Source organism: Rhinolophus hipposideros, assembly GCF_964194185.1.
Source record: "Rhinolophus hipposideros genome assembly, chromosome: 21".
Classification (NCBI taxonomy): Eukaryota; Metazoa; Chordata; class Mammalia; order Chiroptera; family Rhinolophidae; genus Rhinolophus; species Rhinolophus hipposideros.
In genome coordinates, this window is record NC_138067.1 from 22906417 (window position 1) to 22930458 (window position 24042).

At 44.3% G+C, this 24042-nt stretch overlaps 1 protein-coding gene across 1 annotated transcript; it reads left to right on the forward strand.

The window, feature by feature from the left end:
• Window positions 1-824: 824 nt before the first annotated feature.
• Window positions 825-11444, forward strand: GABARAPL2 (GABA type A receptor associated protein like 2). Its single transcript, XM_081032909.1, has 4 exons — window positions 825-982; window positions 1311-1366; window positions 2527-2699; window positions 10835-11444. The coding sequence occupies exons 1-4, from the start codon at window positions 949-951 to the stop codon at window positions 10923-10925; spliced, it is 354 nt and encodes a 117-aa protein (XP_080889035.1). The 5' UTR covers window positions 825-948; the 3' UTR covers window positions 10926-11444.
• Window positions 11445-24042: the final 12598 nt, after the last annotated feature.

Below are 24042 nucleotides of genomic sequence, written 5' to 3' on the forward strand. Positions count from 1 at the left end.
CAGCAGACTGCCCTGCCCTGACGATTCTGCTAGGAAGAAAGGAATGACATCACTGGCGAACCTGAAGGCTCAGGCAGTGACACACGCACACCCACACAGCGTAGGCCGTCATTGCGGAACCCCAAGATGACTGCCAAAGAAGCTCATCTCATGACCAGCTGTCAGGGGAATCCTCCGAGTTTGACAGTCACTTCGGACTCCTCTGCCAATTACGGTTAAGGAGTCTCTTTATGATCATGGTGATGTTACAGTCCTCAGATGCCTTTGGGACACCTTTTCTTACACGTTTATTTAAACATTTTTTTCTGGAATAAAGGAAGGAAATTGGATTTGTTTCAATTCAATTTCTAGGTCCCAGGCAACCTGCTACGGCTGTGCTTAGCACTGAACCCCAGGGTTGTCATCGGTACCCTCAAATTAGTCACACTCCCGGTATGGAGCTCCCAACCTGCTACCACTCCAAACAGTGCTCCCCAAACTGTGAATGCCTTAAACAGACCCACTCACCCCATCCCCCATCACAAGACCCCTCTTCTGTCGTTCATACCTCCAAAGTCCTCCCCGCCACGCACGCCCCAGTCCGGCTTCCCTGGCGAACAGCCCTCTGTAAGGATCCTATTCTATCAACCAGACCCTCAAACTCCCCTTTCCGTGGCCAACGTCCCACGAGACCCTACTTCTGTTATGAGTTCCCAAATATCCCCTCCCCAGTCACCAATATCCCTCACGAATGCCCCGGCCGTCAACGTCATCAACTCCACTCACCCTCGGTTGCCCCTCCCGAGCCGCGCCGGAAGCCCCGCCCCTAGCCGGTTGCTAGGCTCCGGTAGCCGGAAGTCCCGCCTGCCGTGTATTCACCGCCGCCGCCGTCGCTGTCGTTGTTGTTGTGGTTGGTGCTGTGAGCTCCGCGGCTCCGAGAGCCGGCTGCGTCCCTTCCCCGCCGCCGCCATGAAGTGGATGTTTAAAGAGGACCATTCGCTGGGTAAGCGCTCGGCCACTGGCCGGGCCGTGGGGGCCGGCGCGGCGGGTGGGCCCTTCCCCCACTCGGGCCGCCCTGGGCTGGGCCGGGCGGGGCGGATGTCGAGCTTTGGGTTCAGGTCGCCGAGGCCCGGGTTCCCCGGGCAGCTGCCCACAGACCCCGTGCCGCCGTCCGCAGGCCCTGCCGGGAGCCGGGGGATCGAAGACCGAGGCCGCTGGGACGCCCGAACGAGGGCCCGGGGCGTGCGTAGGTCGCGGGGGGAGGACGGCTGGGGGCCCCGGAACCGGCCTGCGGGCAGGCCTGACCGGCCGCCGATGTGCTTCTCCCGCAGAACACAGATGCGTGGAATCCGCGAAGATCCGAGCGAAGTATCCCGACCGGGTTCCGGTGAGTGGACTCCCCGCCCCTTCACCTCGCTGTCACCCCTGTCGTCGGGGACCCGTGACAGGGCAGCAGGCCATTCAACAGTTGACAAGTTGAGGTTTCAGCCCCGGGTGTAGTAGCAGATGAGCCAGACCGGGTCGGGGGCCGTGCGGATGCGGGCGCGAGGGGGCTGGAGCTGGTGCTGTTCAGGGCACCTCAGTGCTGAATCGCCCGATCTAGGCCAGCGAGCTGCCTGCAGCCTCTGGGCTCCCTCGCTAATTATGTAAGGAACGATGTTCTAGGACAGGGCAACAGGTCACTGCCACTTTGGGGAACGATGGTGGCGCGAGACTGTCCCTTTGGTCTCGGACGTGGTACTTTAGTCTCAGGACATTCTCATCTTTAACTTTGAGCCACCGTTTTTATCTGACTTCCAGCACCCTTTCCTTACCCTGACCCTGTCGTCTTTTCCTGACCGAAAAAACCTGAGAAGCTGCTGAAAACCTCTTCTCCTGCAGTTTTCCCTTAATCAATACTAAATGTGACCCTATATTTCTTGCATGGTAGGGGTGATGGTTTCTGTAACCCTTATTGATTTTTAAAGGACATCCAGGCCTGTTACTGTAGCTCATTGCTTGTGAACAATTTCTTTGGAGAGGCGCTAGGGGGACAAATTGGAAACCTGGTTCAGAGAGAATCAACAGGCCAGATGAAGAGCTTGGTTGTTTGGCTGGCTGGAATCGCCAGTCATTCCCATTAGTCCATCCGTCCTCATTTCCTGTGTTCCTTGGGATCTTGATTCCACTGTTGTGTGAAGGGAGATCCTTTCTGGGGTCCCGGAGTAACAGGCTGCCGACGGAACCCTCACTAGATATTCTCAGGTCTGCCCAGACAAAATGTTGAAAGCTTTGTAGTAAGGGCTGCGTTTCTCTTATACATGCTGAGATCAGGGATGAGAAAAATAGTAACTGACCACAGAAAAGCACTTACTGTTTCCCTATAACATATTTATATCAGTTCTTAACCTCCAGAGTATGTGGTCTATTAATTCAGGGGCATGTTTTTTCATGTTACGCAGTTTCCCACCCACCTCCTTGCCCACACACTGTTCATCAGCTCCCTGACAATCCAAGGCCAAAGTCTTACATTAGAAATCCAGTCCTGATCTCTCCTTGCTTTCCCAGGTGATTGTGGAAAAGGTCTCAGGCTCTCAGATTGTTGACATTGACAAACGGAAGTATCTGGTTCCATCTGACATCACTGTGGCTCAGTTCATGTGGATCATCAGGAAAAGGATCCAGCTTCCTTCTGAAAAGGCGATCTTCCTGTTTGTGGACAAGACAGTCCCACAGTCCAGGTGAGAGATGTGTACTAGTATTGGGCATCTGCTTGGCTGCTTACAGAACTCAAAACGTTGGCGGTCTGAAAACTCTTTGAGGTCCTGACTGGAAATCAGGATTTTTGTGCTTCCTGACATTTGGAGCTCAGGGAAGATAAAGGCTGCAATACATGGGAGTGTGCTTTGGGTTAAGACTAGAACAAGGCCTGGATTATTTTAAAAAAATAATGAAATCTAGCCTCAGACCCCCAAGAATCCTTTAAAACAGTTGAGGACTCAGTTAAGCTTAAGCCATCAGTAGAACTGAAACCTGGAATGGTTTTCTCCAAGTGATCCAGGAACTAAGTCTTGTCATTCTTCACCAGGAGCTTGTGGACCTTGCTGAGGCTCAGCTTCAGTTAGTTAATCATCCCGCTTGCTTGCCTCTAAACTTAGTCAGCTCAGTGCCACTGTGAGAATCTGTCGCTGCCTGGTGTTCAGTACACTACAATGGCTGCTGTCCAGCAAAAGGCTCTGAGGGCTCTCTGCAGACTTAAACCTCCCGTGGTATCATCTGTGCTGTCAGGTTAACCGCCCCCATGCTCTAGCTGTTGTGCTTCCTGGAAGCAGTCTTTGGGATAACTTGGGGCTGAATCTAGGCAGGGCATTACAATTCCCTTCTTCCGTGTAGTTGACAGCCCAGCTTTAGTCCCCTGTGGAAAGAGGAAAATGGGCTGGCTCAGTCTAAATCCTTGGTCAGTCCTTTCCTGTTAACTGATTGAATACTAGGCCCTGAGCCAGATGCTGGCCCCCTCTTTCCTGAGTTTGAGTTTCTGGCTGCATCTCATCTTTGTGACCCAAACTAAGTTTCATTTGCTACCCCCCAAAAGTAGTACTTCTAAAAATTAAGGTTTCAGAAGCCCTGGGAAATAACCCAATGTGGCCAAAATATGTTCCTTTTGAAAATCCTTGAAAGCTCCAGAAGAGGCCTAAGCCAAATTCTAGTCCTTTTTCTACGAAAGGTAGAAAGCTCTTTTTCAGTCTGAAAGACCAAAAGACAGAAAGGCTATTTTTTGATGTGATTTTTCCCAATCTCTACCACTTCTACTTCCTGGTGTTTGGCAGAGAAGCAGGGTAGGGGAGAAATGGAAGATTCTTCCCTAAGGTCTATCAAGATAAGAAATATCCAAACATGTAGAGAATTTTTATATGTTTGTTTGAGCCAAAACTGATGACACAATGACTGGGAAGCAAAATCTCAAATGCTCCGGAGAGTGACAGTTTTACAGTGTCTTCTGTGCATTTGGAATTAAGGCTGGAACAGACGGAAGATGACATGAAGATGGGAGAAAGCAAGGTGGGGATTGGATTACAGGATAGTTAAGACTTTGTGCTCTCTTGAGGGTGGTTACCTTATTTCAAAGGTGTGTTAATTTAGATGCACAGAAACAATGGATGGGGCTTGCTTAAGGCAAAGATAAACCTTTTATTTAAAATGTTAGTTGCCTGGAGCATGATTATCCACCACACCTGCCCAGTTAAGATTTTATCAGATTGCCCTGAGGCAATCCATAGAATCCATAGAACCCCTTTTTCATCCATAGGCCAATGTCCTGCCTGAGGGGACAGGCCAGGTGCTGCCTGCTGGGTGCGTTTGCTGTTAGTAGCTAATGCTCAGGAAGCTGTGGTGTGGCCAGGAGTGATCTTGTCAGCCAGAGTTGGGCCCTTCAAGCCTTTCTTCTTAGCTTCTGGGCAGTGTGGCACTGGGTGCACTCTTCACGAGGGGGAGGAGCCCTGTGTATCTGCTCAGTCAGCTCCACGTACGGGGGTAGGGGAGGTAAATTCATATCACCTGTACCTTTGCAGAGCCTTGGTGACTGTTTCCTCCTTCCTGGAGTTAGCTTCTTAGTGGGAGGGAGGAGGTGACTAGGACCTATGGCATTATGTTTGTTTCCTTCAATTCTTCTTTTTTAAAATTTATGCATATTGGTGTGGTCAACAAAAGTACATAGGTTTCAAGTGTACAATTCTATAATACATCATCCATATATTGCATTATGTATTTACCACCCAGAGTCAGTTCTCCTTCCATCACCATATATTTCACTCCCTTATTGCCTTTGATTCTCATCCTCTGATACTTCTTGAAGGAAATGAAGCAGGTTTCTGGAAACATTAAGATTACTCTGATGGTTCCACATTAATCTAGCAATTAAAATAGCTGCAGATTTTAGCAACTGCCCTCTCCCCCCATTATCCCTGAGATATAAATAGAATTGGAAATGAAAAGTGATTCTCAGCGCCGCAGAAGCTGCTTCAGGTCCATTTTTCTCTCCAAGTCTCTTTTGCCTTTCCAACCTGGTAAGAATCTGCCCTAAAGCAGATTTATTCCAATAACCCAAGTCAGGATTTTAGTCACTAATGAGGGCCACTGTGCCCAGGCCCTCAGTACCCCTGGCCCCAGTTAATGACTTCCTGCAATCATTAAAGCAGCAGTTCTTTTTCTTTTTTTTTGAGGGTTTTATCCTTAAAAACAAATTTGTTTACAAACAAAAGAGGCATGCTTGTGACATCATGGGGCTTTATGCAAATGATTAATCACCTGATAGCAGCACAAACAAAATTACCACAGGGTCTCTTTCCTAAAGCTGGTGTGTGACTCAGCTTCTCCATCTCCTTCTCCAAGGCAGTTTCACAGCTTTTTCCTCAGCTCTTTCCAGACTCCTTAGGGAAGCCCAGGGCCACCCTTAACCTTAGCCTGTGCTTGCAGCTCTCAGTGGCTGGGGAAATGAGTTGGAAAGGGATGAATCTAAACTCGCAGGAGCTCTCGCACATCCCTAAGCAGAGAGCACTTAAGCCTGAGGCTGAGAGGAAGTGACTTCAATTACATGTAATTGCCTTGGAGCGGAACTTGCAGAGTGTTCAACATGTAGAATGTTGGGATTATTGTTTAGAGTAGTTAGTATTAAATGTTGATTCTCGAAATAGAGACAGAGGTAAGTCCCTAAAAGTTTTACTTCCTAAATTCTTTCTGAGTTCTGTTTTTTAAAAAGGGGGATCTCAACTGCCTTTTCACATTAGCATTGGAAAGTTGAATTCTCTGCATAGGTGCCTGCATCCAGAATCAGGCGAAAACCGAGAGGAGAACAATGGGTTGGTGCAGACAGGACTTGAGGAAGCACAGCAGTGTACAGGTTTCCCAGCCATGGCATTGGAGGGGCACCCAGACCGGCACTGGTGCCTACCTTTTGGTCTTTGTTTAGAACACAGACAAGAGTCTTATTAATCCGCTGTTTAAAATAGAAACAGGAGTATATTAGTTAATAAAGTATCTCTAAGATGTGATAATTTGGGAATGTTACATTGGTTAACCTTTGTTGTTTAAGATTATGGTGTTAAGTGGCTTCTCGATCTTAAAGAGATACTAAGTAAAAGGAAGTTGTAATGTCTTGTAGTCCATTCAAAATGTGGTTAAATCAAGCACTTTTGATCATTTCTGGGTAAATACCTCTTCAAGAATAGGGTTTATTTCAGCAGTTGAATAGGGTTTATTTATATCAGAGAAAAATCTGATGAAAGAAACAAGCAGTAGTTCATTTGTTTAGAACCTCAGGGAGCCTTTGGGGTCATACTAGCTCGCACTTTGAGGCCAGTGCCTTTGTGGCCGCTGGCCTGCCCCCTCTCCCCATCTCCCACCCTCTGCTAGAAAAGCGAGGAATCCAGGTCCAATGGAAGCACATGTGCTCCGAAACAGGTGGGTGGCCAGGTGTGCCTGGCAGTCCAGGCAATTCATGAGCCGGGCTGGATCCCACGGCGCCTGCCCTGACCGTGGGTGGGGGACGTACCGTCCTAGGTCAGCCTCCCCCGATGCATGGCCATTCCTGCATGTGGATCCTTCTGAAAGGTCATTGCTTACTTTGTCTGGGTCTGTGACCCTGAGTGCACGGACGGGAGACAGGGTGATAAGGGGCAATTTAGATTCATTCCACTTGGTGCTTCAGGGACCCACCACACCTTACATTGGCTCCGTGGCTTGAATCTGCATTGGCTTTTCCCATTTCTTTGTCAGGCTCAGAGCTGGGAAGGTGGCAGTACCCCTCGTCCTCAGCAGCATTCTTCTCCGATGGGTGCATGCGTACTTGATGCCACCGCACTGTGCATTAGCATTAGGCACCCGAGGCCATCTTGGGGTGTCTTGTGCAGCCATTAGCAGGCAGGAAGCTGTGGAGCGGCAGTGCTGCTCGCGAGGTGTCAGGCCGTGCAGCAAGCCTGTGCAGCTTAGCCAGCAGACACGACAGAGCTCCCTCTGCATTCGGACCCTAGGGCATTCCAGCGGTGGCCTGCCCACTGTGGCCCAGGCGGTGAATTCTGAGACGGAAGCTTTTCTTAGAGGCTTAGGAACTTGTTTGAAACTGACACAGCAGTCTCCTGCCATAGATTGCTGACTAGGGTTATAGTTTTCATTCCTGTACTTCCACTTGACTGTGCTTTTAATGGGACTTAAAAAAACATTGTTTTAAAAACTGTATTTGTAGCCCAGCTCTTTTTGGCTCCAGGCCAAGTTATTCTGTGTGTGGCCTGGTACTACAAGTGCTATTTTCAAATCATACTATACAGAGGGTTGTGCCAGTCTTCTTTCTGGGCACCCAAGGAAGCCTTGAAATCAGGCGTCAGTTGAAGCGTCAGTTGAAGCTAAGGCTCTGCTGAGTGGAGGGTTTAGCTCCTAGCATTAAGCATTGTCAGTTTTAAAGTTCTTGCCCGAGGGTTACCCTGAGTATAAGAACACGGTGCTACTGACAAATAAAGTTTCCACACAAGGCTGTGTGATAGAGAAAAGGAGAAGTGTGAGACGACTCTTAAAGTTTTTAGGCACAGCCATCTTGTTGTCAAATGACAGGATCTGAAGGAGAGAACACTGAGATCTGGCACACAGCGTGTGATGCAGAGGCCGGCATTAGTGGCCTTACCTGGGAATGTGTCCGAAATGTAGTCTCAGGCCCCACCTGACCTGGTGATTCCGTGTGCACATTGGTGTGTAGGAGAGGCTCCGTGCTAAGGGAGGTCTCTGCAGAAGGTACAGGGGTGCTGGCATTAGGTCACTAGAACAGATGAGCTGTGTATGTACATGGAGGGAGCAGAGCTTGGTGGCAAGAATGTCTCCTGGCTTTGTGACCCGAGGGGAATCATTTAATCTCTCTGTGCCTTACTTCTATTCTCTATGAACTATGGCCTATGATAGTACCTGCCTCATCAGATTGTTGTGAGGATAAAGCGGGGTATGTAATGCACTTAGAACAGAGCTTGGCACTAAGTGCTATTATGATTGGGATTTACGATCAGCCTCTGTAGCTGCTTGGGCACTGCTTAAGCAAATTTATAAACCTAAGTTTTACTTAAAAGACAATGGAATCTCAAGACAGAAAGCCACATATTTATAGCCGCCACCCCCTGACCCCCTCCCCCCGGCCCCCCCTCGAATCTCAGAGCCTGCCTTAGATGGTAGTGGTTCCAGTGTTCACCCAGACAGTGTACAGAGTGGGGTGGGACACTGGTGTGAATAAAGCTCCTCAAAGTATGTCTTTTTAAAAAACTTCCTTAGATTAAATTTGTTGGGGTAACATTGGTTAATAAAATTACATAGGTTTCAAGTATACAGTTCTACAATACATCATCTGTATATCGCATCGTGTGCTCACCAGCCTAAGTCAGATCTTCTGTCACTATATATTTGACTCCCCAAGCATTTCTAGTTCAGCAGTGGGACTCAGGCTTTCAAAAAACACAACTTAGTCAGATGGAAGCAAACTTGACAAAGGCATCAAGGGGTGGCTGCCTTTGAATTGCACACAATATCTGCTGCACCTGCATCGAAACCCCTTGGGTAATGGTAGTGAGGAGATGGTAAAAAAGGTCTCATCAAGGTCACCCTGGACATGACTAAGTGGGGCAAAGGGAGTTAGTTGTGGCAATAGCTGTAGCTGTTTTCCCCTTAGCCTCATTCTGGAGTCGCAGGGAAAAGCAGAATTCCTCGGGGGCATTCCCAGCTACCAGGGTAAAAGTCTTCTTGAGAGATTCAGCTACTTGTTCAAGCCCTTTGCTGCTCACTCCATTTCCTGGTGTGTCACTCTGCTTCCTGACCGACCACATGGCTCTTAAAGATAAGCATCTCAAAGCAAAGCAAAGCAAAGCAAAGCAAAACAAAACGAAGACAAGTGTCTAAGTTCCTGTGGCAGAGGGACTGGCAGAGGGTCCTGCACATGGACTTATCTGGCATTTTAAAACCTACTGATGCCTGGGTCCTACCTCCAGAGATTCTGATTTAATTGGTCTGGGATGGGCTTGGGCATGGAGATGTTTTTAAAACTCCCCATTGTTTCTGATGTGTAGCCGAGATTGAGACTGACACAGGCACTCCAGGTGGTCTCCTGAGTGGGGGTTCCTCCCTCTATCTGGTGCTCCCCAAGTCCTTACATGTTCCAGAGCAGTGAAACAGCATGTGAGCCACATTTGTAATTTAAAATTTTCAGTTAGCCACATTAAGAAACAAGTGAAATTAATTTTAATATATTTATCCAGTATATCAAAACTGTCATTTCAACATGTACTCAAAATTGAGATATTTTACATTCTTTTTTCATACTGACTCTGAAATCTTGTGTGTTTTACATTTACAACACATCCCAATTCAGACGAGACACATTTCAAGTGCTGAAAGTAGCTAGAGGTTACTGTATTGGCCAGCAAAACGTAGGGCATGTCTATCATAGCAGAAATCTCAACTGGACAGTTCTGTTCCAGGTTCAGAGACCCTCACAGGGAGCAGTGTTTCATTGTACAAGATGCTGATGGCAGGCCATTTTGTATTCATATTCATCCACCCCCACGTTGTTACTTAATAATTCTCATCTACCTACACAGCCAAACGGGCTGACCTTGAAAATGGGCAGGAAGAACAGGAAAGGGAAAAACTCCCCTTTACAAATGTGGCCTGTGTCCCTGTTTACGTGGAGGTCCCATACAGCCTGCTAGGGGTACAGCGGCAGAGTGGTGCAGTCATTACTTCACCAGCTTGAGGTCCTGGACCCCTCGTTATCTACCCTAGTGGCCCTTACTTGACTGAGTCCTGCATTTAAGCATCTCTTGTGACCTGTCCAGGCTAGTGACCTCTGATGTCTCGAGCTGGTACTCAGACCCCTACTTTACTGCTGGTTCTGATTGACCTAACCAGGCACAGTGGCACTGAGTTTAACACATGTCCTCGCCTCCTGCTCATCTCTAATAGTACAGTCACGTGGCCAGAGCTCATGCGCGGTTCCAAGTGTTACTAGTCTTTCTCAAGCAGGTACAGCTCGGTTTTGTGGCCGAGAACTAGATTAGGTCTCCTCTACTGCAGTCTGTTTTGCTGCTTAGGGAAAGCCAGCTTTCCCACCCACACATGTTTACGCAGTACCTATTTCTGGAGGGTTCTTCTTCGGAAGGTTGGGCAGGGCGTCCTTGGATCCCAGATACAGTCTGAGAGCTGTTTGCATTACATGTGAGGGAAAGAACTTCTCTTTGATGAGCTGATGCAGATCTCTGGGGCGTAGGGTTTTTGGTGGGGGAGCTTCCACAAGAATGAACCCACCTGTACTTACATGTTAGGTACAAATCATAAATCTTCAATAAACCAGTCCGAGTAGAAGAAAGCTCTATGCACTCTGCCTTACCTTGGTCCTCCACCCATACAGGGATGGGCCTCTTGGGTTCTTAATTTTGCTTAGCTTTTTCCCCTTGTCCTGGGCATTCAGAAAGCATTCTGAATGTACTGACCAGTACTACCAGCCAAGCCCACTCAAGGAGCGAGACAGAGCTGTCCTCTGAGGGACTTACTTTGTGTGAGGGTGAGTGCGAATGGCCTGGCCTTGCGGCAGGAGGATGGAGATTTGATTCCACTCTTACGTATGTGTGATTTCCAGAGCCTGCTTTATCTTAATCTTTTGTGGCTCCACTTACCTTCTTTACTACAGGATTGTTACATGTACTGAGATTTGAATTTCTTTTTTTCACCTACCACCAAAGGTGTGGGAGAGAGTAGCTAGTTTAAGGAGTCAAGTTCCTTATCCTCAAGTATCTTTCTCCCAACACCTACACTCAGTAACTAAACCCAATTCTCAATGTTGTTTTTCTCTTTCAAGCCTAACTATGGGACAACTTTACGAGAAGGAAAAAGATGAAGATGGATTCTTGTATGTGGCCTACAGTGGAGAGAACACCTTTGGCTTCTGAGGGCCAGTGCTCGGCGAGGTGCACCGTTCCTGCTTGTGTATCTTGTAAATAGCCGGCTGTTTTCAGTTACTGTACCAGAACCTCTTCACATAGACCTATTAGTGCATTTGTAACTGGATTGATTTCTTAATATATTGGAAGGTTTTGTTTCCTTAGACTAGTAAATTATCATACAGAGTTTTATTTTGAGTTTTTCTTTTTGTGCACTGTCCTCATGGCTGTACTCTCCAGAGAACTTGTTCCTATGGGAATCATATTTAATGAAGATATTTCCATATTGAAGTGAGGTAGGTGGGGTATGGAAGTGAAAGGGAGGGAGATGATGCATTTATTCTGGATTATGTTTGAAGTGTTAGATGGCTAAGTATTAAAAGCATCCAAATTAAATCCTTAGCAGTCAGAACACTTGCTTCACTAGATTTTGCCAACTGCCAATCATGTTGGACTGAGCTAATCTGTTCCTCTTTCTGAAACTACTAAGGTAAATAATTAACAATAAAACTTCCTCTTATAAAGGCATTGCAGTGTGACCACGTCCTTTATTCACCATCTTTTAGATTGGTCAGAGAAGTAGCTCCTATGTCTGCTGGCCAGGAGGAGAGTTTGTGGGGCCCATGGCATCACAGCCAGGAACAGAAAGCAATGGCCTATGTCATAAGGAGGGACATTTTCTTTTAAGTGGTTAAAATGTTCACATGGTTCAGGTATCAAGCCTCTATAAAACGGAATACATTGAGAGCTCCTACCACTGTCTTCTGACTACCTGAACCCTCTGCCGTATGGGAAACTACTTTTACTGGCTTGTTTCTTTTTACTATTTATTTTTGGAAGTACAATTAAATATGAATATATGTCCTTATTTTCTTATACAGAAGAAAACACATATACTTATGTATATTGCTTTTTTCATTTAACAGTATATCCTGGTGATCCTTCCATATCAGTCCATAGCCTTTTTATTTTTATAGCAAATAGCATTACACTGTGTGGATATATCATTATTACTTAACTAGTCTCCTATTAATGGGGGGTTAAGATGCATTGGGGTTGTTTGCAATCTTTCACTGTTACATAAAGTGTTGGAATGATAACCATGCACACACAGCCTTTATAGGCTGTTGCTCTTCAATCAATACTTTCTTTCTAAAAATCAAGATTTAGATTTATTTCTCCATGCCTGTGAGTTTCATGAATGCTCACAAATTAGTATAGATGTGTAGGCTTGCTAGCACGCCAACGCATCTCAGAGGAAATGCTTACTTTCCTAAATCTTCCTTAGATGGACTATGTTGGAGGCTACAGACTTACATAGATGATTAGAATAAAGAAATCAGGTATCACTCAGTGATGTAAGAAAATAGTTAAAATGACTCAAATATCTACTGGGAAAGAAACAAAGATCTTTAGCTTCATTTTTACCAAATTATATAAGCAACCTGTCAGAGCTCTCTACTGATGACAGCTTCCCAATTGGGATCAGAAGAATCCCAAGAATCCCAACTCTTGTCTTGGCAGTTTGTTGGTCTTTCCCAAACCTGACCCATTAAAATTTGTGGTCCTCTTTGCTGGCAGTTTCAAACTAGAAGCAGGGAGAAACTGGCCTATAAGTGAACAAGATAAAGGGAAGGAACACTCTGTGTTATAAGAAATCTTGTTTGCAGTGACATATACCAAACACAAACTGGCTAAGGCTCTACAAAGGCAATTTATTATTTCATCTATCAAATAGGGATGGTTCACTGGCTTCAGGCGTAGCTCAAACCACAGATCAAATGATAACATCAAAAGTCTTTCCATCTCTTGGCTTTGTTTTCCTCTGTGTTTACTTCATTCTCAGGCAGATTCCTTCCATGTGATGGCAAAGATGGCCTCATCAGCTTAGCAACTCCAGTAGAAGGAAGAGCATTTCTTCTGAGAACAATGTCAAAAGTCTCTGGGAGGACTCTGGCCTTGCTTGAATTACTAAACAGCCCTCTATATGGGGCAGGAACTGGTGGGAGGCAGCGGTGAACCCCTCCTTAACCATGTGAACAGAACAGGATTATACAGACATGGAGGAGGGACAGCGTTCCAAAGGCGCTTTGATCTGTTTCTGTTTCACAACCACAAACCTACAAATGCAACTGAGAATAGGGGAAGAAGAAAATCAAAAGCAAGTGTCACCGTAGCCAACTGTGATTTTCTTTCTTTTTTAAAGATTTTTATTGGGGAAGGGGAACAGGACTTTATTGGGGAACAGTGTGTACTTCCAGGCCTTTTTTTCCAAGTCAAGTTGTCCTTTCAGTCTTAGTTGTGGAGGACGCAGCTTAGGTCCAGTTGCCGTTTCTAGTTGCAGGGGGCACAGCCCACCATCCCTTGCGGGAGTCAAGCTGGCAACCTTGTGGTTGAGAGCCTGTGCTCCAATCAACCTAGCCATCAGGGAGCTCAGCGGCAGCCCGTGCCGGTGCCGGATTCAATCTTAGTTGCAGGGGGCGGAGCCCACCATCCCTTGTGGGACTTGAGGAATTGAACTGGCAACTTTGTGGTTGAGAGCCCACTGGCCCATGTGGGAATCGAACCGGCAGCCTTAGGAGTTAGGAGCGTGGAGCTCTAACCGCCTGAGCCACCGGGCCGGCCCGATTTTCTTTCTTTTAAAAGTAATTTATAGTTAGCATTTATTGAGCACTCACTGGGTACCAGGTAATTTACATACATTATCGTGATTAATCTTCAAAAACCCCTATAAATAGGTAATATAATTCCCACAGCCACACTGCTAACAACTGGCAGAACTGAGACACCACATTTGATTTAAGAGGAATGATCGCAGTCGGCAGTATCAAATCATCTCGTGATGTCTGTTTTCTACTTACAGTGTGCCTCACACTATGCTGGACAGACACTGGGGCACAAATATGAATAAAGCATCACCCCATCCTACTGGAGCTTATGGTCTGGTAGTAAACCGACACGAATAATTATAAAGCAATGCTGTAAATGCTATAGTAGAAAGTACTGGAACAGAGGAGAGACTATTACCTATAAAAACTACCGAGGAAAGCAGCCTTATTTGTAACATCTAACAAAATTGGATTTGTCAATGTTACCTTAAAAATGCCGCATCTGATTGAAGGTTTTACAAGTTACCTTAGTAAATAAAATTCAGCAGTACACTTAAATAGTCCTCACCAGGCAGAACTTAGTCCAAGAATGGATTATGTAGTTCCTCATTATGTCTATTAAAAAAATACACCAAATTAACAAAGAATATATATATTCATAGATGAAGAAAAAACACCTGAAACTACTCAAAACCCATTAATAATGATAAACCCTTAGCAAATTTAGAGGGGCACTTTAATTTGATAAAGGAAATTCATCAAAAATCTATAGCAAGTACGTACATCATATAAAGCTATGGTAAATAACTACCTATAAATAGATGACTCCAAAATCTCTATCTCCGGTCCATCTGTCTCTTACCTGATCCCCAAACCAGACCCTCAAAATGCCCATAGATAAGGCAGTGTGGTACTGACATTGGGATAGACATCCATTAAAGGAACAAAACCCAGAAGTAGATCTGTGTATAATAAAACATGTCAGAGGTTGCATGACAAATCAGTAGGGAAATGAACCAGTCAACAAATATAAATGGTACTGTGACAAGTGGTTACTTATATGGTAAAATTTTAGACACATTCCCATTAAAAACAGGAACTAAAGAAGGAAGTCAGGACTTTGATATATGAAGTGTATCTCAATAAAGCTGTTTAAAAAAAGTCTATCACAGCTTTTATTCAACATTGTCCTGGCATAAAACCAATACAATAAGAGAGAAAAAGTAAATGAGAAGCATAAAAATTAGGAAGACTAAACTATTTACATGCAGACAGTGATAGTCGACATAGAAAAATCCAAGAGAATCTATAAAAATTAGAACAAATAAAGTTCAGCATGGTTGCTGGATACCAGATAAGTTACAAATATTGATGTTTCTACATACCAGTTGTAACCAACTGGGGAATATAATAGGAAAAAAAGATCTCATTCTCAAGAGAAAAATCTCTTAAGTGCATAGAAATAAATATAAGATATGCAAGACCTTCATGGAGAAAATGATAAAACATTATTGAAGGACATAAAGACCTAAATAAGAGATAACTTGTGTACTAATATACCATATTCAAGGATGAGAACACCCAACATTGTAAAGATGCATATTGTCCCCAGATTAACCTATGAGTTGAATGAAATTCCAATAAAAACCCCCAATCAAGTTTTTTTTGTGTGTGTAATCTGGAAACTGATGCTAAAATCCATCTAGAAGAGCAAAAGGACAAAAACCAAAAAGTGTTAAGGAAAACAATCTGGGAAGACCTGTCTTAGCAGTTATTAAGACTGCCATATGGCGTAGAGATAAATAAATCAGGGAACACAACAAAAATCCAGAAACAGACCCATGTTTAAAATATAACAGTGATGGCATGAAAATGAAAGGGGAAATGATGAACTAGTTAATCCACGATTCTGTAATTGGTTATATATGTGAAAAAAATAGATTCATATTATTACATCATGCCTAAAATAAATTCAGGGTCAATTAAAGATCTAAATGTGGAAAATCAAAACTTAAAAAAAAATCTAGAAAAAAAAGAATATCTATGATCTTGGCGGAGGGAGGGAATTCTTAGACAAGATATAAAAATACAAACGAGAAAGGAAAAGATTGATAAATTTACATAAAAATAAAAATCTTAAAGTAAAAAAATATACAAAAAATGTACTATAACAAAATCAATAGAAACTACAGATTGGATGAAGATGTTTGTAACATATAAATCAAAAAAGAATATCCAGAATAAATAAAGAATTCTTGCAATTAATAAGACAAAAAACCCAATAGAACAATGGGCAAAAGGTAACAAAACTCCTTAACATCACTCAAGGCCACCGTGTGTGTCGCACATGACACAAACTCTCGGGTGTGCCTTTGACAAAGACTGCGATGTCTTCGTCACACACACACAGGGCCGAACACACACACAGGGCACAGGGCCTCTGGGTTGTGCAGAGACACAAACTTCACTATGTAGTTAGTTAGGAGCCCTGTGAAAAGGCAAAGGAAAGGAAACTGGGATATCATTTCAAACGCATTACACTGGCCAAATTAAAAGTTCCAACGTATAAAATGTTAGGATGGGAAGCATCTGGAATTCTCATAACTGCTGCTGTGAGTATAAACTAATGCTATCACACTGGAAAGCAGTTTGACACTATTCAGTAAAGACGAAATGCAGATAACCCTTGGCCCAGCAAATTCCATGTCTAGGTATATATCCTAGATATATCCTACCCATGTACAAGAGACATACAAACAAGAATGATCACTGCAGCCTTGTTTGTATGAGTAAAAAACTGGAAACCAACTAAATGTCCCACAGGAGAATGAAGAGATATTATGTGGTATATTCATACAGCAGTTAAAGTGAATGCAGCAGCGCTACAATATGTCAAAATAAGAAAGTCTCCAAAATGGTGCCGATGAATGAGAAAAGCAAGATGCAGAAATATATGCAGCATATCAGTTCTATAAAGTTTAGAAACATGCAAAACAATTGTATGTATTGCTTACAGGTACAAACTTTTGTAATAAAAGTATAAATCATGCAATTCAGGGTGGTGGCTGGGGAATAGTATCAGGGAGGGGTAAATGTGGGGTTTCAAATACAACTAGTTATGTTTTATTTCTCCAGAAAGTGAAAGCCTGAAACAAAAATAGCAAAAAGTTTACTGGCAATTTTCTACTGATATTTTTGAAATGTTCTAGAACTTTTTGTTTTTAAGGTACACAGTGAGAACAGAGATTGGGTCCTTCTCAAAAAAGAGCACGGGTGCCTCCATTTCTCACCTCCATTTACTCCTCCGACCAGCAGAGGCTGGCTTCCACTTCCCTGACCATGCTGTTTGCTGAGGTTACCAAAAATAACCTTGTCCCCCAGTAGGGAAGGGGGGGGATGACAAAGTTCTTAGTTCTTACCTTCTCCTTGTTTCTCTTTCTTTTAGTATATTCTACATTTTGGATTGCTCCCACCTAAAGCTTGTAATTGGCTCTTTCCTGATTTTCCTCTGCCCTCTTGGTCGTACTCTTTCCTGTGCTTCTTGACCTTCCCCTTGAACTCTCTCTGTTCCCAGGGTTCAGTCCAGGGTCCTCTTCTTATTCTGTAAGAATTTGGTTGATTTTACCCTAACCAATGTCTTCAAAGACTTATCTTTGGTTGATTTTACCCTAACCAATGTCTTCGAGACTACCTGTAAATAGATGACTCCAGAATCTCTATCTCCAGCCCATCTCTCACCTGATCCCTAAACCAGTCCTTCAAAATACCCACTCTAGGTCCTTACCTCATATGACATAAATCCCAAATCCTGAAACAGCTCATCATCTCCACCTCCATCTCCTGCCCTGCCCCCAAAGACCAGCTCCTCTTCCTGGCTCCCTTTCCTGATACATGGCACCACACTCCATCCTGTCACCTCCTCAGTAACCTGGAAGCTGCCGGCATACTCCCTCCTCCCCTACCTGCAATGAGCCTCACCAATCTCTATTTCTCAAGTCAGTCCCCTTCCTATGGCTCCTAAAACCATTATTGTCTGGGTGGGCCTCATCATTTCTCTTCTAATTACTACAGTAACCCTCCACCTGTGGTCTCCTTGCCACCATCCCTGCCTCTGCCAATCTATCCTCCTTGCTACAAAGGAGAGTGTATTTCTAGAATGCAACTTCCATCCCATCTCTTTTCTCAAAATCCCTGAAGTGCTGAGTTGTCGGGATAAAACCATTCTTCACTGGGCATATAAAGTTCCCCCAACATGCCCCCAAATGCCTCTCCCCCTCCCATACTCCACCAGCCCAGCCATGGCTGGCTTTCATCTCTGGCCTTTGCATATGGTGATTCTCTACCTCAAATATCCTCCTTTCCAAACTGTCCCACATGCACCCCCATTTTCCGTTTGCTTGCTATCCCCTAACCCTTCCCCTCCACCTCCGTGCTCAAGTATACCTGGGCCAAGGAAACTTCCCGTGCACCTTCCTCTCCCAGCTCGGGTACTGGACCTCTATCCTAGCCATCTTCACACTGGACTATTCCACTGCGAAGGCAGTTAGTTGCCCTTCTTCCCTACTGGTCAAGGAGCAACAAGAGGACTATCCCCTCTCCTTGTACCTCAGGGGCATCGCACAATGCCTGGCATATTGATGGTGTTTAGAAGGTACATGACTGGTCCACCTGGAGCCGAGAGCCTACTTAACAAGTGCGAACGCAGCTTAATTTTGCAACCGTGGCTGAAACACGCTGTGGCTACAGGGAGGGCTGGGGCAGGTGTGTGCACTAGGGCACCTGTCCCAAAGGTGGTCTGAGGATCTTGTTCTAGAAGAATTTGGAAGGTGGCGATATAAGTGTTCTTATTCTCAGAACACTCACTTATAAGTAGACTGAATGGTAGCATGCTTTAAAAAGCGCAACTAGTTCCCCTTTACATCTTTATTTCCTTAGGGAGAAAAAAAAAGATCCTGGTGTTGACATGTGGGAGGCAAAGCATAGAATTAGATAGGAGGATCTACATACACCTCTGTGATCAACAGCTTTGCTTCCTCGCCTCCATCGCTGCTGAAGACAGGCTGCTGCTTCCAGATGTGGCAGGGAGAGGTGCCCGCAGGTAAACCTGCGAATGCCTGGTGTGCAGCAAGAGGCCCACAAACATTGGCACCATAAGCTTCTCCTGAGGACAATCTCTTATGCTTATCAGCAAAAGCTCTGGAAATCGAGACTGGCAAATTGAAAAGAGTCACTTATGAGCTGAAGTGGCAGATCAAGGCTGGTGTTCCCTATCTGCCAGGTACTGTACACATGGCAGGCAGCCCCCTCACACCTATGTTGTACATTATCTCATCCCCACAGCCCTGTCACCAGGGGGTGGTGGTGCCCTCATGTCAGGTAAGGACACTAACACTGAGAATCTTACCTCCCTAAGATGCACAACCAGCATATCCTGGAGCCACACAGTTCCAACTCAGGTCTAAAGCCTAGAGCCACCCTTGTTCTGCTAGACCAGAGGTTACAAACTGAATGCCTGTGTCTCTAAGGGGCCCCTAGACATGTACATAAAAATCCAATTTTCTTGCTTCTGAAAAATTTTGGAAGATCTGATAACAATCAGCAGGAACAAAATACTGATTTCTCATTGGATAAGGAATACACTTTTCAGTTCACCTCCTTTCTTTAAGTTTCCTACTCCTGAAAATATCTCGGTTTGTAACCTTTGCACCATAGTGTATACGCCATCCTTCATTCTAGAGTAGAATTTCTCCAAATTATACGCAAACAAAATACTAGCCCATCTTTCCTGAAAGAGGCATATGGCGGGCTGCACGATCTGCCTGCTTCAGCACAGGTGAGTGAACAGTGCTGTCTGGAGCTGGTTGAGACTGTGCTGCCACTCACTCCATCACCCCCAAGGTCTTGTTTCTCTAGTTGCCAGCTGGTTTCTCAGCCCAGCAGGTAGGGCTGTGCTAGGACAGAAGGCACTGGATAAATGAAGGGAAAAGTACAGCATGAAAATAACCAGCGGAAAAGGCACTCACTGGAGGTCCGGACAGTTCACAAGTGGCAGCAATAAAAAAGGAAGTTGATGAAATCCTGGGGTGGGTAGTGGAATATATACATCGAGAAGAGCTCTTTCCTTTCTCTCAATTATCTAATTCAGTAAAACAGGCAACTAGATTGTGTGCATCTATTGTGGGGCAAAGCTTGGGTTGCCCTCAGTATAATTTCTCGGAGATCTCCTGAGAGGTTGCCCATAAAGGTCTTATTGTTGAACTGAAGAGAAATGCTGGGAATGGGCTCTGTCATCCTGCTCTGTTGTCAGGCTGGTTTCAGCACCAAGAGGCCCACCATGCCTCCCCTAGAGACACTGTGGGTTTCAATGCGCTTTTTATTCTCGGCTGCTTGAGCAAACAGCCATCACTGTTTCCATTGTGAGTTCTTTTTCTTCTGGAGCCAAGCTCAAGTTCAAGGAACATGTGCTTGAGACCAACATTTTTGGCAGCCTGGGTCCCCACTTGGAGTGACTTTCTGCCTTTGCCTTTTTCCCATCAAGACACTTTCCCGCATTTGGAGATTGAAAAGCAATGCTGAACACACTTTGTTCTAAAAGCTGGTTTCTACTCTGCTGGCTCATCAAGATGAGGGACAAAACATCCACACCCAAATACAGAACCCAGGTTACTGGATTAAGATAAGAATTATTTCCATCCTTTCCTTGTTACCAACATGAGGCCATTGCATCTCAAAGTGTCAATGGGCTCAGTTTCCTGGAGAAAAATTTTCTTTGCATTATCTACCCCATGAAGAATTTTATGAGAAATCCTACCTCACAAGTGAAAAAATTAAGCATCCTAATTACTGGGACCTCATTTTGTAGAACAGGTAACAGGTTAGAAGTCAGAGATTAACTACTTTCCCCACATTCGCATAGGTAGTAGCAGAGTTGGTACTTGAACATAACTACTTGAATATTCAGACCTAAGGACTACGTTTATTTTACATTTTCAAATTGGGGTATAATTATATACAATAAAAACTCACAGATCTTAAGTGTAGAGCTTAATAAATTTTGACAAATGTTTATGCCCATGTAATCAACATTCTAATCAAAACAGAATGTTCCATCATCCTAGAACGTTCCCTTGGACCTTTTCCACTCAACCCCATCTCCCACCTTTCCCCACCAGGCAACAACCACTGCTCTGATTTCTATTCCCTTCAACTGATTAGTTCTGGGGCCCCAGTTGTAAGAAATGAAAATTGAATTAATGCAACTTTGCCTGCAGTCCTGAAGTGCTTTTTTGCAGAATTTTCCTCCCCGTTTTGGACCACAAGTACTAAAGATTTGTTTTAGATCCATCTGGATAGCCTTCCAGGAAGTCAGTTTTAGCCCCAGGACAGACACATTTAAGTTTAAAGGACTTCACATTTATAGGCTATGAAGGCCAACTATGATTCCTCAATATGCGGTATAAAAAGAACGTTCTGGAAAATAAAGTGGTCTCTCCAGAACTTCTGCCTTCTTGCCTCTTTCTGTATCTAACTGCTCCTTCAGGATAGCTGCCCTTGTTTCTATGCAAAGAATTGCTGGAGCTCTTGAAAGTGAGTATATGTGTACGGTCTACTTCGAAGCCACTTCCTAGTTTTAATAACCTTCCTGCTGCAGTGGGACTCCTCTTAACTCATCTGACGTCCCCAGACATCACCACAGGAGGACACTGGCCGTTGAAAATGTGACTAGCCAGCAAGGGAACTTAGAAACTGGAAAACTGGCTAAGGTTTGCTCAGAACATTGTCCTAAAGCCAAAAAAAAAATGTTGCCAAGGTCCAGGTGGAGGGAGCTTTCCACCAGCCACAGACACAACCGAATCAGATGGGGCCTGCTTCTCTTCCAGCCAGAGCACTGGCGGGGAGGCTGGGTCATTTTCTCCACAGCAAATTTGTCTCCCAGACGGTGACCTAATGCTTGGCACTGGTGAACTCCATGAAACAAGGCATTTCACCCTATGCTCCGAGGCAAAAATGACTACATGGAATATATACATATATAATTATTTAAATTAAGTCAAGTTTAAAAAATCTTAAAGAAAAAGAATAAAAATGATTCACACATAGTTATAACATTAGAACCCATTTGTGAACACAGAGCAAAGAAGCAATGCTAAAATGTAAACTCGCCTGACAGAGCCAAATTCTAGAAGACATTTTGTTAGTAAAGAGAGAATTCTGTGGAATTATAAGTATTGCTGCCAAAAGCAATGTGGGGAGTCCCTCTTTCCTATATAATATCACTTCCTCCGAGTGTTTTCTGGTGTTTCTACAGTAGAAACACCTTTTTTCTACTAAATAGAGAAAACTTTATTCCATTTCTAAAATGTATTTTTAAAATAGGTACTATAGGTGTGGCCAGTTAGCTCAGCTGGTTAGAGTGTGGTGCTGGTAGCACCAAAGTTGCCAGTTCGATCCCCGCATGGGGCACTGTGAGCTGCACCCTCCTTAAAAAAATAAAAACAGGTACTATATTAACATGGTTCAAAAATTTAAAAAAGTATATAAAGGGTCTTCAGTGAAAAGTCTCCCTCTCACTCGTGGGCCCCAGCCATTCCCTTTTTCTCCTCATGGGCCCCGTGTTAGTGGTTTCCTGTGTATCTATCTATTCAGAGATAGTTTAGTATATACAAGCAAAACATAGATATACACCTTTCATTGTTCTTTTTTATATAAATAAAATGTTATAATGTTGTCTGTCCTGCGTTTTGCTTTTTTTCCCCACTTGTATTTAGAAACAGAACTTTGAAGATACATTTAAATAAAGCAAAATTATATGTTCATTTACCCTTTGACTCAGCAAATCCCACTTCTAAATCTATCCAAAAAATACACTGGCAAAAATACAAAATATTTTATGTAGGTTATTCACAGGGCATTTCCAAAGGAAAGAATGAAATGTCCCCCAACAACTAAGAATGGTTACTTCTCGGGGAAGGAAAAAACGGGAGGGGACGGGGACGGAAGACCTTTCTGAATGTAACTTCCCCCCTTTTTTTTCACTAGTTTTAACTTTGGAATCATATAAATATTTTGTGTAGTTTTTTTAAAAGCGCCCCTAAAAACTGAAAGCAAACTGAAACAAAATTAACTATGTGTAGATTTGGAGCAATAACTAAAGAGAGGAACTATTTTAAGTGATTTTAAAATATTCACAAGCCCTAGACCAGGGTTTCTTAACCTCAGCACTGTTGATATTTTTTGGGGCCAGAAAACTCTTTGTTGTTGGGGGGGGGTCATCCTGTGCATCGTAGGGTGTTAGCACCCAAAGCTCTTGTCAGCTTCTGATTGGTAACAGTTTGCACGTATTGTCACACACTGTGGCTAGGAGAATTAAGTGTTGTGCGTGTGACCACGGGGAGAGTGTTTTAAAATGTAGGAGGAAGGGGCACGCCGTGGTACGCCGTGGCACAAGGAGCCACATGCGGTAGCACTAGGGTCGGTCAGGAGGTTGAGGGAGCCAGGAGGAAATGTGGGCAAGGGCTGTTATCTGAAAGAGAAGGAAGGGGCGAGACAGGGTAAGCAGGCTTGGGATTGGCTAGTTCGACTAATTTCAGTAGGCTCTGAGGCACAGGGGCTGTCCCTGTTTTTCTGGTACCTGGCCCTGGGGTGATAAGGGCAGAGTATGAGAGTCCAGAAAGGAGGTGGTTGGCATATGGGCTCTGGATCGGTTGGTTTGCATATAAAGGGTGCACTCACAGATGAGTCTCTTACTATCTCTACAAACTGGCCAGCCGTGGGAGGGGCTGACCCTGACCTTCTCCAGGGTCAGGAAGACACAGATGTCAAAGCACCAGAAACACATTAACACAGAGAGGACAACCAGCAGCTTGTTATCTGCTTTCTCCTGGCCTTCATTCACCCAGGCACCTTTTCTCTTCGCTGACTTTAATTCTTTCACTGTAATAACTGGTGAGTATAACAGCTTTTCTGAGTTCTGTGTCTGTCTAGTGAATCATTGAACCTGAGTGTGGTCTTGGGACCCTGATGCAACTGCTAAAACCATTAGGTGAAAGGGTGATAGGGAACTTCATAATGGGATAGATCAGGCTGATGGGGAACTTCATAATTAGATCAGGCTGAACCCATTGCTCAGTCACGGCAAGTGGGACGATCAGAGGTTATGTGTTCCTCTTGCTCTGATGCAGCAGATGTATGCAGAATCACCTAAGACGTGTTCCTATCAAATGAACTGTGCCTAAATCTAATCAAGACTCTCCATGTAACTGCAAGTTTATAGGAATTATGGGGGACAGGGGAACCCGTTATCAACTTTGGAGGAAATAAGCAGCCAAATCCAGGATAGAGGAGATTCTACAGGACAAATAACCTATTTGTTCAACACATAAAAAGGAGACTGAACTGTTACAGATTTAGTGAGACAAAAAACAAATCAATCAAATGTATGGTGTGGACTTTGTTCGGATCCTAATTTGAATAAATCAATAGTCAAAATACCTTAATTTTTTAATTTTTTTGATGGA